At 48.2% G+C, this 14,522-nt stretch overlaps 1 protein-coding gene across 3 annotated transcripts in view; it reads left to right on the top strand.

Annotated features, from left to right (window-relative positions):
• The first annotated feature begins 5,939 nt into the window (after window positions 1–5,939).
• The window catches only part of YLPM1 (YLP motif containing 1), a 50,517-nt gene continuing 41,934 nt past the window's right edge, over window positions 5,940–14,522 (top strand). For 2 of the 3 annotated variants that reach the window (XM_073610469.1, XM_073610470.1), the window contains exons 1-2: window positions 5,940–6,354; window positions 11,878–12,078. In XM_073610469.1, coding sequence (XP_073466570.1) covers window positions 5,998–6,354; window positions 11,878–12,078 — 558 coding nt within the window. In that variant the 5' untranslated portion in view covers window positions 5,940–5,997. The remainder of the gene's footprint in view (window positions 6,355–11,877; window positions 12,079–14,522) is intronic. The other variant, XM_073610471.1, reaches the window with a different exon arrangement.

Below are 14,522 nucleotides of genomic sequence, written 5' to 3' on the forward strand. Positions count from 1 at the left end.
ATAACTGCAGCTATGATAGAGCTCATCCCAACAGCAGCCTAGTTCTCAATAACTGCAGCTAAGGTAGAACCCACCCCAAGAGCACAAGAGCAGCCTGGTTCTCCATAGCTGCAGCTGTAATTTAACCTGTCCTGAAAGCAGTCTGGGCCTTCATAATTGCAGCTATGGTAGAAACCACCCCAGAAGAAGCATGGTCCTTCATAACTGCAGCCACGGTAGAACCTATAGTACCCCAAGAGCAGCCTGGTCATCAATAACTGCAGCTATGGTGGAACCTGTCTTAAAAGAAGCCTGATCCTCGATAACTGCAGCTGTGGTAGAACCTATCCCAGAGAAGCCTGGTCCTAAATAACTGCAGTTATGGTAGAACCTGTCGCAGAGATGCCCGGTCCTCAATAACTGCAGCTATGGTGGAACCCATCTTGAAAGAAGCCTGATCCCCCATAACTGCAGCTATGGTAGAACTTGTCCCAGAGAAGCCTGGTCCTCAATAACTGGAGCTATAGTGGAACCCGTCCTGAGAGAAGCCTGATCCTCAATAACTACAGCTGTTGTAGAACTTGTCCCTGAGAAACCTGGTCCTCAATAACTGCGGCTATGGTAGAACATGTCCAAATGCAGCAATTTAGAAATTGGATGAAAGGTTTAGCACTGGGAAGCTAAATAGTGCATTTTATATACAACTATATACATCAGACCAAAATGAATGACAAAGTAGAGGGAAAGAGGGACAAATCAGGTGCAGTCCCTCAAAATCAGGGACAGTTGGGAGCTATGTGTGTGGTAAGCCTCATGCCGCGTACACACGGGCAGACTTTGTCCGGCGTTTGACAATTCGATCGTGTGTGGGCTCCAGCGGACTTTGTTTTCTCAAAAGTTGGACGGACTTGGATTTGAAACATGTTTCAAATCTATCCGACGGACTCGAGTCCGGTCGAAAAGTCCGCTCGTCTGTATGCTAGTTCGACGGACAAAAAGCCATGCTAGGGCAGCTATTGGCTACTGGCTATGAACTTCCTTATTTAAGTCCGGTCGTACGTCATCACGTACGAATTCGTCTGACTTTGGTTGATTGTGTGTAGGCAAGTCCGTTCATTCAGAAAGTCCGTAGAAAAGTCCGCCGGGCAAAGTCTGCCGTAAAGTCTGCTCGTGTGTACGCGGCATTAGGGTCATTTTACAAGGAGCAGAGTTTGCTCTGTTCAGCAGGGGATCCATGACTGTGAGCAGATCCCCTGCTAAATCTGAGTTTTACGGGACGGATGTCAGTTTCTTGACATCTGTGCCTCCGTATTTTGTGTCCGGTGGATACGGGCGAACCTGTGACAGCTTCATGGGTGGCAAACTCTGCTGTCTGTTTACATCAGGCTACCTCCAATTTTTTACGTTTAGGTCTGCAAAAACAGAAAAGAACACAGACCTGGTGGGATTCGGAGGGTAGGTGAATGTAGGTGGACAGAAATCTGTTTACATCCGCCTGTCTATAGGGTTGCATGGAACTTCTGAACAAGTCGGCCTGAAAAACTGACAGTGGAGATGATCGGCATGCCCGTGTGAAAGGGCACTAGCTCAGTTAGAAACATTTTGCCAAGAAAAAGGGAAGTTGCCTTATCCGTGTGGGCCGATGTCCTCCTTCTGGGATTGACTGGTTTTTTTTTTTTTTTTCCTTTTGGAGAGCTTGAGCTCTTCCTTTGAAGAACTTGAGGCAGAATGTCAGGCATCCTTCGCAACGGGAACTATATTTTTGATACACTGCTTAGAATTGATGGTTGCTATGAGCATTCCCAGGCTAATTTCTTTAGTACAGCCAGGGCCGGATTTCCCACAAGGCCACCGAGGCCAGGCCTTGGGGCGGCAGTGGTGCAGGGGCGGCGCCGCTCCTGCGGCGACTTCCCGGATTGCCCGGGATTGTCCCTTAATTATGATCTTTGTCCCGTGTCCCAGGCACCTTCATTCCAGGACAATACAGTGTCCCGGAAAGAAAAGAAAAAGAAAACGGTCCGCCTCCGCCACTCTGCTATAGTTACACTCATCTCCAGCAGAACTGGTTGCTAGGCTAGGGCCGCCTTGCGTCTAACAACCAGTGACGTCAGCTGACACGTGGGCAGTGCACGCTATGGCTGAGCAGCGCACTTCCAACTCTGAGACAAGTCCACCCACCTCCTCTCTCCTTCCCTGCCTCCGGCCAGCAGCAGAGTGAGAGAGACCAGCCAGGCACACCAGAGTGACGAGTCACCAGAATCCAGCCTGTGCCCACTGCCCAGTCAGTGCCAGTGAGTCCCGGGGCCGCCGCCGCCGACTACTCCTGAGTCCCGCAGCCGCTACAGGGCAGCACATTGCCAGCAGCCCGACTTCTCCAGTCCAGTTCTCCTCCTGAGCCTCCTCCCGCCCACGAGGGCCGCGAGTTTTGACCTGCCACTGCGCCAGACAAATTTCCAGGACCAGGTTAGTGTTTGTTGCTGTTGCGACGCGGCTCCCAGACAAAATTGACGTCCTTTTTTTAGAGCTTTCTTTTGGTGGTATTTGATCGGTTCTTATTTTCTTTGCACTAGTAAACAAAAATAGAGTGACAATTTTGAAAAAAACGCAATATTTTTTTACTTTTTTGCTATAATAAATATCCCCAAAAAATATATAAAAAAAACAATTTTTTTCCTCAGTTTAGGCCGATACGTATTTTTCTACATATTTTTGGTAAAAAAAATCGCAATAAGCATTTATTGATTGGTTTGCGCAAAAGTTATAGCGTCTGCAAAATATTGATAAAGGTGAGGCTTCAATTTCAGAGCTCTACAAAACATTCAAAGCAGAAAAATTTCAGGTTATTTACCCTAATATTGATATAGCAATGCGTATTTATCTTTGCACTCTGGTTACTAACTGTTCAGCAGAACAATCTTTTTCATGTCTGAAACGAGTAAAGAACTATTTACGATTATCTTTGGGTCAAGAAAGACTGAACAGTTTAGCTTTACTTGCCATTGAGTCAGAAATTTTAAATACTTTGTCCTACGAAGATATTATCGATGAGTTTGCCAAAAGAAAAAGTCAGAACTAAAAAATTGTAGGGAGTTTCTTACTGCTATAATCTTTAACCTCCCCGGCGGTATGATTATTTCCGATTTTTGCGTCTCAAAGCGGTACCATTATTTTGCATAGAAATTTGGCGTTTTATATTGTAGGCCTGTAATTCTTAGCAATAACAACACACTTAAATCTGTCCACCAAGAGTCTAGTAGATATCCTGGGTATGATGAAGTTTGAAACACAAAATCATAAATTATAATATAATAAATAAATATAAATAATTATTAAAAATAATAATATATTAATAAGAAAATAAATTTCCCCATGATTCACTATCGCTCAATTCTGCAAGTGTTCTAATTTACTATCGCTGTTTTCTAGCTGGTCTAAAGCCACTTTTGACGTAAAGGGACACTTTTTGGTTGCTATGGACAATCTCCAGTTTCCAGGCAGAAAGAACAGTATATATAATATAAAACGGCATGCAGGGCATTGGACAAAGCACTGGGGACAAAAGGGATGTGAAATGATTTCATACAGTACTGTAATCTATAAGATTATACAGTCCTGTATGTGTTATGATTTTTACATTTTTTTAAAATTTGCCCCAGGCTCCGCCCCCGTGCGTTGCGACGCTCGCAGGGAACGGAGCCTGGCCCAGAGAGGCTTCGGGCGGAGGACGGAGCCCGCAAACACAGCGGGGGGAAAACGCAGGAACCTGGGGACAAGGTAAGTACACTGTACCAGGATCCTGCAATGCAATCCCGAGTGTGGCTCTGGGTTACCGCTAATGGTGCTGAAATTTAACCTCCGAGCCACACTCGGGAATACCGTCAGGGAGGCTCCAAGGCATTTTCTGCATTACAGAGTATTTTCAGTCTGTACAATTAAAGCCAGTTATTTTCAGTGTTCTTGTGTGTGGAGTTATGTTTTTAAATGATCTATTGTAGCAGTCATCGATAAAGGACGACAATGGTGGTGTGTGTGTGTGGGGGAGGGCGGCATTGAAGGACCTGGCCTTGGGGCGGCAAAGGGAGTAAATCCGGGCCTGAGTACAGCGATGGCAATAATGAAGGCAGACCTTGTGTCCTACACTGAACGAGGCCTCTTGTCACCACGGTAACCAACAGCAACCAATGAGAACTCCCTATAGCAGTGATGGCGAACCTTGGTACCCCAGATGTTTTGGAACTACATTTGCCATGATGCTCATCTACACTGCAGAGTGCCTGAGCATCATGGGAAATGTAGTTCCAAAACATCTGGCGTGCCAAGGTTACATAGTTACATAGTAGGTGAGGTTGAAAAAAGACACAAGTCCATCAAGTCCAACCTATGTGTGTGATTATGTGTCAGTATTGCATTGTATATCCCTGTATGTTGTGGTCATTCAGGTGCTTATCTAATAGTTTCTTGAAGCTATCAATGCTCCCCGCTGAGACCACCGCCTGTGGAAGGGAATTCCACATCCTTGCCGCTCTTACAGTAAAGAACCCTTTCCACATTCCACATCACTGCCCTATAGCAAGGTCAAATGTGTTCAAGGCTGGATTGTGATTGGCTAACCGGAGCACAATGGAGTCGTGCGGTCATCCGTGGTTGTTTGAGGTTATTTTTACACACGCATTTTACTATTAACTGCTTGCTGACCGTATACTGTATATATACAGCCGCAAGGTGGCTCTCCTGTGCAAAATCACATACCTTTTACATGATTTTGCACTTCTTGGTCTGGGGTGCGCGCGTGAGGCAATCAGTGGGTCCGGGCTAACTCGATGCCCGTCACGACCCGCCAATTGTTCCCAAGAGAAGCAGAACTGCAGTCTGCCGATGTGAAGAAGGCAGATCGCCGTTCTGTGAGAAGGGAAGGTACTGATCCTGCTTTTCTGCTAAGCAGGAACACAAATCTCTGCCTTCCCACAGTACAAGCACCTCCCCCCACAGTTAGTAAGGACTCCCATTTAACCCTTTGATCGCCCCCCCTGGTGTTAACCCCCTTCCCTGCCAGTGTCATTAGTACAGTGACAGTGCATATTCTTTTAGCACTGATCACTGTATTAGTGTCACTGGTCCCCAAAACCAGTGTCAAAAGTGTCACTTAGTGTCCGATTTGTCCGCTGCAATATCGCAGTCCCGCTATAAATCGCCAATTGCCGCCATTACTAGTAAGAAAAACAAAATTAATAAAAATATCCCATGGTTTGTAGACGCTATAACTTTTGCGCAAACCAATCAATATACGCTTATTGGGATTTTTTTTTTGCCAAAAATATGTAGCAGAATACATATTGGCCTAAATTGATGAAGAAATTAGATTTTTTTACATTTTTTTATTGGATGTTTTATAGCGGAAAGTAAAATTTTTTATTTTTTTTTTAAATTGTCGCTCTTTTTTTGTTTATAGCGCAAAAAATAAAAACCGCAGAGGCGATCAAATACCACCAAAAGAAAACTCTATTTGTGGGGAAAAAAAGGACGTACATTTTATTTGGGTACAGCGTCTCACGGCCGCACAATTGTCAGTTAAAGTAGCGCAGTGCCGTATCGCAAAAAATGGCCTGGTCATGAAGGGGGGGGCGGTAAAACTTGTGGGGGGTTAACTGGTTAAAAATCTACATTGCGGCGATCTTGGAGTTGCTGATTTTTTTGGAAATAATTACAGCCTTGTCGCCGCTTTTTACAATTTCATTTTTTTTTACAATGACAAATTTTTACTGATCATCCTGCTTCACTCTTTTTCCAAACCAAGAATGGAAATGGTCGCACTGCCCTCCCACGGCGCCGACATGTCAAATGTCTTCCGAAACCTGAGAGTACCAAGATGGCGGCTGAGCCTCCGGAGAGCCTTTCTTTACCCATGCGCATGCTCAGTAGGAAGGCTCCTCCTCCTCGGGCTAGTCACATGACCCCAAGCTGCGGCTGCGCGCCCTGCATGACGTCACGTCCTGAGCCGAGTGTGTGCAGAGAGGCGCCATGTTCTCGGGATGGACGCCCCGGTATGGCGGCCCCTCCGGCTACCCGGCGCCCCCTCCGGAGGACCAGGGACTGCAGAGCTTTCGGGACCAGCACCGGGCCCAGCTGGAGCAGCTCCAGAGGATGCACCAGAGACAGCTGGAGAGTGTTCTTCCTGTAGGGGCCCCTGGGCCTGCTCCCATCCCCCCCAGACCATACTACCCGAGCCATCAGGGCTATGCCTACCCCCCACCCTACACCCATAATGTGCCCCCTCCGGGGTACCAATCCCCGGCGCTGCCTCCGGACAGCGAAAGGCCGCCCCCACCACCCCCTTCGAACGATCAACAGCCACCGCCGCCCCCACCTGACGCGGAGGTAAGTCATTGTGTGTGGATGAGAGGGGCCCCTGAGGGTCCTGAGTGAGAGAACGAGGAGGGCAAAAGGGGAGCAGTTGAGAAGGGGAGCGGAGGAGAGAGGTCCCGGGGGTCCCATTGTGAGAGGGGGAGGGGACCCTCTGTGAGAGGATACTAGGTGAGGAGAGGGGTCCCCTTGTGAGATGGGGAGAGGAGGAGAGGGGGACCCTCTGTGAGAGGGGGAGAGGGGGACCCTCTGTGAGAGGAGGAGAGGGGTCCCCTTGTGAGATGGGGAGAGGAGGAGAGGGGTCCCCTTGTGAGATGGGGAGAGGAGGAGAGGGGTCCCCTTGTGAGATGGGGAGAGGAGGAGAGGGGTCCCCTTGTGAGATGGGGAGAGGAGGAGAGGGGTCCCCTTGTGAGATGGGGAGCGGAGGAGAGGGGGACCTCCTCTGTGAGATGGGGAGAGGGGGAGAGGGGGACCTCCTCTGTGAGATGGGGAGAGGGGGACCTCCTCTGTGAGATGGGGAGAGGGGGACCTCCTCTGTGAGATGGGGAGAGGGGGACCTCCTCTGTGAGATGGGGAGAGGGGGACCTCCTCTGTGAGATGGGGACCGGGGGAGAGGGGGACCTCCTCTGTGAGAGGGGGACCGGAGGAGAGGGGGACCTCCTCTGTGAGATGGGGAGCGGAGGAGAGGGGGACCCTCTGTGAGATGGGGAGAGGGGGACCTCCTCTGTGAGATGGGGAGAGGAGACCCTCTGTGAGATGGGGAGCGGAGGAGAGGGGAGACCCTGTGAGAGGATCCTATTTGAGCGGAGGAGAGGGGGGAGCGGAGGAGAGGGGGACCCTCTGTGAGAGGGGGAGCGGAGGAGAGGGGGACCCTCTGTGAGAGGGGGAGCGGAGGAGAGGGGGACCCTCTGTGAGAGGGGGAGCGGAGGAGAGGGGGACCCTCTGTGAGAGGGGGTGCGGAGGAGAGGGGGACCCTCTGTGAGAGGAGGAGAGGAGACCCTCTGTGAGATGGGGAGAGGGGGAGCGGAGACCCTCTGTGAGAGGGGGAGCGGAGACCCTCTGTGAGAGGGGGAGCGGAGACCCTCTGTGAGAGGGGGAGCGGGGACCCTCTGTGAGAGGGGGAGCGGGGACCCTCTGTGAGATGGGGAGCGGAGGAGAGGGGGACCCTCTGTGAGATGGGGAGCGGAGGAGAGGGGGACCCTCTGTGAGATGGGGAGCGGAGGAGAGGGGGACCCTCTGTGAGATGGGGGGCGGAGGAGAGGGGGACCCTCTGTGAGATGGGGAGCGGAGGAGAGGGGGACCCTCTGTGAGATGGGGGGCGGAGGAGAGGGGGACCCTCTGTGAGATGGGGAGCGGAGGAGAGGGGGACCCTCTGTGAGATGGGGAGCGGAGGAGAGGGGGACCCTCTGTGAGATGGGGAGCGGAGGAGAGGGGGACCCTCTGTGAGATGGGGAGCGGAGGAGAGGGGGACCCTCTGTGAGATGGGGAGCGGAGGAGAGGGGGACCCTCTGTGAGATGGGGAGCGGAGGAGAGGGGGACCCTCTGTGAGATGGGGAGCGGAGGAGAGGGGGACCCTCTGTGAGATGGGGAGCGGAGGAGAGGGGGACCCTCTGTGAGATGGGGAGCGGAGGAGAGGGGGACCCTCTGTGAGATGGGGAGCGGAGGAGAGGGGACCCTCTGTGAGATGGGGAGCGGAGGAGAGGGGGACCTCCTCTGTGAGATGGGGAGAGGGGACCCTCTGTGAGATGGGGAGCGGAGGAGAGGGGGACCTCCTCTGTGAGATGGGGAGAGGAGACCCTCTGTGAGATGGGGAGCGGAGGAGAGGGGGGACCCTCTGTGAGATGGGGAGCGGAGGAGAGGGGGGACCCTCTGTGAGATGGGGAGCGGAGGAGAGGGGACCCCCTGTGAGAGGATCCTAGGTGAGCGGAGGAGAGGGGGTCCCCCTGTGGAAAGGGGGAGCGGAGGATAGGGGACCCCTGTGAGTGGAGGAGAGGGGTCCCCTTGTGAGAGGGTCCTGGGTGGGTGGAGGTAAGCGGTCCCCTTTGAGAGGGCATACAAAGTACAGGGGCCCCCCATAAGAGGGGCATGGGTGAGTGGATGAGACTACCCTTTTCTGAGAGGGCTGTGCATATCTGTGATCAGGTTGCTGTAGTATACCATTAGTACAGCTCTGTGTATTTATTATTGGGGGGGGGGGGGGTGTCTGGCTCTAGTACTGTATACAGGTATTCATACCCCTTGACATTTTCCACATTTTTGTAATGTTAAAACCAAAAACGTAAATGTATTTTATTGGGATTTTATGTGATAGACCAACACAACGTGGCACATAATTGTGAAGTGGAAGGAAAATGATAAATTGTTTTCATTTTTTTTTTTTTTTTTTACAAATAAATATGTGAAAAGTGTGGGGTACATTTGTATTCAGCCCCCCCGAGTCAATACTTTGTAGAACCCCCTTTCACTGCAAGACTTTTTGCTAGACAATGACATTTTTGCCCATTCTTTGTAAAATAGCTCAAGCTTTGTCAGATTGGATGGAGAACGTCTGAATAGAAATTTTCAAGTCTTGCCACAGATTCTCAATTGGATTTAGGTCTGGACTTTGATCTAAAGTTCTAAACCATTCCATTGTAGCTCTGGCTGTTTGCTGTGTCCCCCACATGACTTCTCCCAAACTGGACTTCTTATGGCTTTTTATTCCAACAATGTCTTTCTTCTTGCCACTCTTCCATAAAGACCAGATTTGTGGAGAACACAACTAATAGTTGTCCTGTGGACAGATTCTCCCACCTGAGCTGTGGATCTCTGCAGCTCCTCCAGAGTTACCATTCACCTCTTGGCTGCTTCTCTGATGAATGTTCTCCTTGCCCGGCCGGTCAGTTTAGGTGGACGGTCATGTCTTGGTAGGTTTGCAGTAAAGCTGCACAATTCTGGCCAAAATGAGTCACGATTTTGTTGCTTAGAAGATAGATCACGATTCTCGTGGCGTAACATCACTTTTCACATTAAAACAAAAAAAAATGGAGCTAACTTTACTGTTTTTTTTCTTTTTTTTATATTCATTGAAGTGTATTTTTTCCCAAAAAATTTGCGTTTGAAAGACCGCTAGGCAAATACAGTGTGACATAAAATATTGCAGCAATTGACATTTTATTCCCTATGGTCTCTGCTAAAATCTATATAATGTTTGGGGGTTCCAATTAATGTTCTAGCAAAAAATATTGATTTTTAAATTTAAGAAACAAGTGTCAGAAAAAGATTTAGACTTTAAGTGGTTAAACTTCCTGCATTTACACAGTTGCTAAAAACTTGGCAGACTGCCTGGATTCTTTCTTTACACACACTGAGGTTTATCACTTTGATCTAAGAAGGAAGAGTTAGGGCTCTTTCACACTGACGTGTCCGTGTACGGAGCCCGCTCTGCTCAGCGGGAGATCAATCCGCCGATCCCCACTGAATAGGCAGGTGACAGGTCCGTCCCTGCACACTGTGCAGGGACAGACTTGTCCGAGCGCTGCTCTCCTCTATGGGGGATCGGATGATGACGGATCGTAGAGTCTGTCACTCACCCGATCCGAAAACGGATGGAAAAGTAGGTTTTTCCTCCGTTACACTTTTTCGGATCGGAGCGGGTCGGATGTCAGCGGACATGTCACCGCTGACATCCGACTCTCCATAGAGGTCGATGGAGGGTCCGTTCAGGTCCGCCTAAAAAAACTGACAGGCGGACCTGAACGGATTGTTCGTGTGAAAGAGCCCTTAGTTACGTTTCATTTTAAAAACTTGGCAGACTTCCCTTTCTTTTGACAGCTGAGTCAGCAGATAAGTCTCTCCCCCTTGTTATATGAAAGAATCTGCAAACTCTGCACTATAGATCGTCGGGGGGTTGAATCGAGATCACATTTTTTTTAACGAGTAATTGTGCAGCTGTAGTTTGCAGTTGTGCCATACTCTTTCCATTTTCGGATGATGGATTGAACAGTGCTCCGTGAGATGTTCAAAGCTTGGATTTTTTTTTTTTATAACCCAACCCTGCATTAAGCTTCTCTGCAACTTATCCCTGACCTGTCTGGTGTGTTCCTCGGCCTTCATGATGCTGTTTGTTCACTAAGGTTCTCTAACAAACCTCTGAGGGCTTCACAGAACAGCTGTATTTATACTGAGACTAAATTACACACAAGTGGACTCTATTTACTAATTCGGTGACCTCTAAAGGCGATTTGTTCCATTAGGTTTTAGTTGGGGGTATCAGAGTAAAGGGGGCTGAATACAAATGCACACATCACTTTTAAGATATTTATTTGTAACAAAAATTGAAAAACATTTATCATTTTCCTTCCATTTCACAATTATGTGCCACTTTGTGTTGGTCTATCACATAAAATCCCAATGAAATGAATTTACGTTTTTGATTGTAAGATGACAAAATGTGGACAATTTCAAGGGGTATGAATACTTCTTTTTTTTTTTTTCTGCAGGTACTGTAAGGTTGGATGATCAGTGAGGAGTGATGGGCTAGTAATGTATAGGGTTGGGTGATGGGCTAGTAATGTATAGGGTTGGGTGATGGGCTAGTAATGTATAGGGTTGGGTGATGGGCTAGTAATGTTTAGGGTTGGGTGATGGGCTAGTAATGTATAGGGTTGGGTGATGGGCTAGTAATGTATAGGGTTGGGTGATGGGCTAGTAATGTATAGGGTTGGGTGATGGGCTAGTAATGTATAGGGTTGGGTGATGGGCTAGTAATGTATAGGTTTGGGTGATGGGCTAGTAATGTATAGGGTTGGGTGATGGGCTAGTAATGTATAGGGTTGGATGATCAGTGAGGCCTCTTTCACACTTCTGCAACTTGTCCTGCGACTTGGAATTGCAAAGTCACATGACAAGTCTTCCCCCATGATTTCCAATGAGTACTATTCATATCTGTGTGACTTCAAAGTAGTCCCTGTACTACTTTGGTCCGACTTTGATGCAAGTTGAGGTCCATAGACCATAAGTTTACCCAGGCATTCCCTGGATTCACGCGACTTTCAAGTGGCAGCAGTGTGAAAGGGGCCTGAGGGGTGCTTGGCTAGTAATGTGTAGGGTTGGATCACCAGTGAGGGGTGATGGGCTAGTAATGTATAGGGTTGGATGATCAGTGAGGGGCTAGTAATGTGTAGGGTTGGATGGTCAGTGAGGGGTGATGGGCTAGTAATGTGTAGGGTTGGATGGTCAGTGAGGGGTGATGGGCTAGTAATGTGTAGGGTTGGATGATCAGTGAGGGGTGATGGGCTAGTAATGTGTAGGGTTGGGTGATGGGCTAGTAATGTATAGGGTTGGATGATCAGTGAGGGGTAATGGGCTAGTTATGTATAGGGTTGGGTGATGGGCTAGTAATGTATAGGGTTGGGTGATGGGCTAGTAATGGATAGGGTTGGGTGATGGGCTAGTAATGGATAGGGTTGGATGATCAGTGAGGGGTGATGGGCTAGTAGTGAAAGGGGTTGGATGAGTGTTGGGCATATGGTGATGTGTTGTGTTGGATTCTTGTAGGACCAGCAGCAGTATTGGTACAATCAGCACCTGCTAAGCCTACAGCAAAAAGCCAAGAGCCTTGGTAGGGAAGCCCCTCCTCCTGCGCTAGAGACTACGGCACCTCCTTCTGCAGGATATGTTGCAGCACCTCCTTCCCAGCAGCCTCCACCTCCTCCTGTGGAGGAAGTCAATCCTCCATTGCCAGTGGAGAATGTTGCGGTAAGCTCAGAATGTGACAGTGGAAGAGGGAGAGGGGGCCGTCTCCCCATATAACCTTGTTATGACTGGATTATCCGGTCATGCTACTCTTCTAGCTGAAGTCTTTTCAGCCACTGTCCTTGAATGAAGTGTTTGGATTGAGGAGCTGACTTCACATTCTGCACGCTTATTATAGGTCAAAAACACAAAGTATGGAAGTAGGGGGCAGCCAGGCAGCTAGCATTTTCTGCTCTGCAATTTCTCATACATCAGGTGTTTATAGAGCTGCACTCTGAGCTGAAATATGACACTAACAATCATTCAGTGTAGTTTTTAATCCATGAAAAGTAAATGGTTTTACAGTTAGGAGGACCATATATATTTGCACACAGGCACAATTTTCATACTTTTGGCTCTGTATGCCACCAGAATAAAATTTAAAACGAAACAATCCAAGTGAATTTGAAGTGCAGATCAGCTTTAATTCAAGGGGTTGAACATAAATATCAAGTAAATTTTAGGTACTGCAAGCATTTTTATACAGTCTCTCTCCCCCCCCCCCTATTTTCAGGGGCTCAAATGTAATTGGAGAAATGAATACAATCATAAATAAAATGTTCATTTTTAATATTTTGTTGAGAATCCTTTACTGGCAATGACTGCCTTAAATCTGGAACCCATGGACATTACCAAAGACTGTGTTTCCTCCTTTCTGATGCTTTGCCAGGCTCTAAATGCAGCTGTCTTCAGTTCTTTGTGGGTCTTTCTGCCTTTAGTTTTGCCTTCAGCAAGTGAAATGCTCAATTGGGTTGAGATCAGGTAATTGACTCGGCCATTGCAGAATATTCCACTTCTTTTCCTTCAAAAGCTCCTGGGTTGCTTTTGCAGTGTTTTGGATCATTATCCATCTGTACTGTGAAGGGCCGTCCAATCAACTTTGCTGCATTTGGCTGAATCTGGGCTGACAGTATATCTTTAAACACTGCAGAATCCATCCGGCTGCTTCTGTCACATCATCAATAAACAAAAAGGCCCAGTGCCACTGGAAGCCATGCATGCCCATGCCATCACTCTGCAAGTTCTACCATGTGACCACAGATGACGTGTTTGGCTCATGAGCTGTTCCAAGCCTTTTCCACACTTTTTTTTTCTTCCCATCATTCTGGTACAGATTAATCTTAGTTTCATCCATCCAAAGAATGCTTTTCCAGAACTGGTCTGGCTTATTTAGATGTGTTTTTTGGCAAAGTCTAATCTGGCTTTTCTATTCGTCTTATGAATAGTTTGCACCTTGTGGTGAACCCTCTGTATTTGCCCTCCTGAAGTCTACTCTTGATTGTAGACTTTGACAATGATACGCCCACCTCCTCTAGAGTGTCCTTCACTTGTCTGAATGTTGTGAATGTGTTTTTCTTTACCATAGAGAGGATCCTGCGATCATCCACCACTGTTCTCTTCCGTGGACGTCCAGGCCTTTTTATGTTGCTGAGCTCACCAGTGCATCGTCCTTTCCTCATAATATACCAAACTGTTGATTTGGCCACTCCTAATGTTGCTGCTCTCTAATGGATTTGTTTCATTTTACAATGGCCTTTTTCACTTGCATGTAAAGCTCCATTGAACGCATGATGTAGGTTCACAGCAATAGATTCCAAATGCAAATACCACAGTTAAAGGGGTTGTAACAGTTTATTTTTTTTTAAATAACAAACATATCATACTTGCCTCCACTGTACAGTTTGTTTTGCACAGTGTGTCCCCAATCCTCATCTTCTAGGGTCCCTCGGCAGCTGTCTCGGCTCCTCCCCACAAGAGCTGACCTCCCTCTGGGAAGCGCTCTCACAAGGGGGTTAGCTTGCAGGCGCGCTCCCCTGTGATACAGTCGGCAGCCATAGCCGCCGAGTGTATCACTCGGCCAAGCGTGCCATGTCATTGATTTGATTGACAGCAGCGTGAGCCAATGGCTGTGCTGCTATCAATCATCCAAGGAAGAGGCCACAAGAGCTGGGGGAAAGCCACGCGGGATCGCACCCACGGACATTCGGGGCTCAGGTAAGTAAAATGGGGGCGGGGGGGGGGGGGGTGGGGGTGAGTGCAAGGTGTTTTTTCACCTTAATGCATTAAGGTGAAAAAACACAAAACTTTACAACCCCTTTAAGCCACATGGAGCGATTGTTGGCCAACCGGGCGTCTGATTTTTTTTTTTTTTTTTTTTCAAAAGGGCTTGTGCCAGGATCTTGTCTTGCATACTAACGGTACACAATTATCGTGCCGCAAACACGAACATAGTAATGTACTATGTGGAATTTCAGCTCTTGAGCGCCACCCTTTGGGCCCCTTCTGCTAATTCCGTGTTTGAGCATTGATTCCGATCATGTGTGTTTGTACTTTCGACATTTGTGTACTGACTATACGAAAATCTGACATCAAGCCGTTGTCCACCATAAATTTACTAGCCTGCCATC

This window comes from Aquarana catesbeiana, linkage group LG13 (assembly GCF_042186555.1).
Source record: "Aquarana catesbeiana isolate 2022-GZ linkage group LG13, ASM4218655v1, whole genome shotgun sequence".
Classification (NCBI taxonomy): domain Eukaryota; kingdom Metazoa; phylum Chordata; class Amphibia; order Anura; family Ranidae; genus Aquarana; species Aquarana catesbeiana.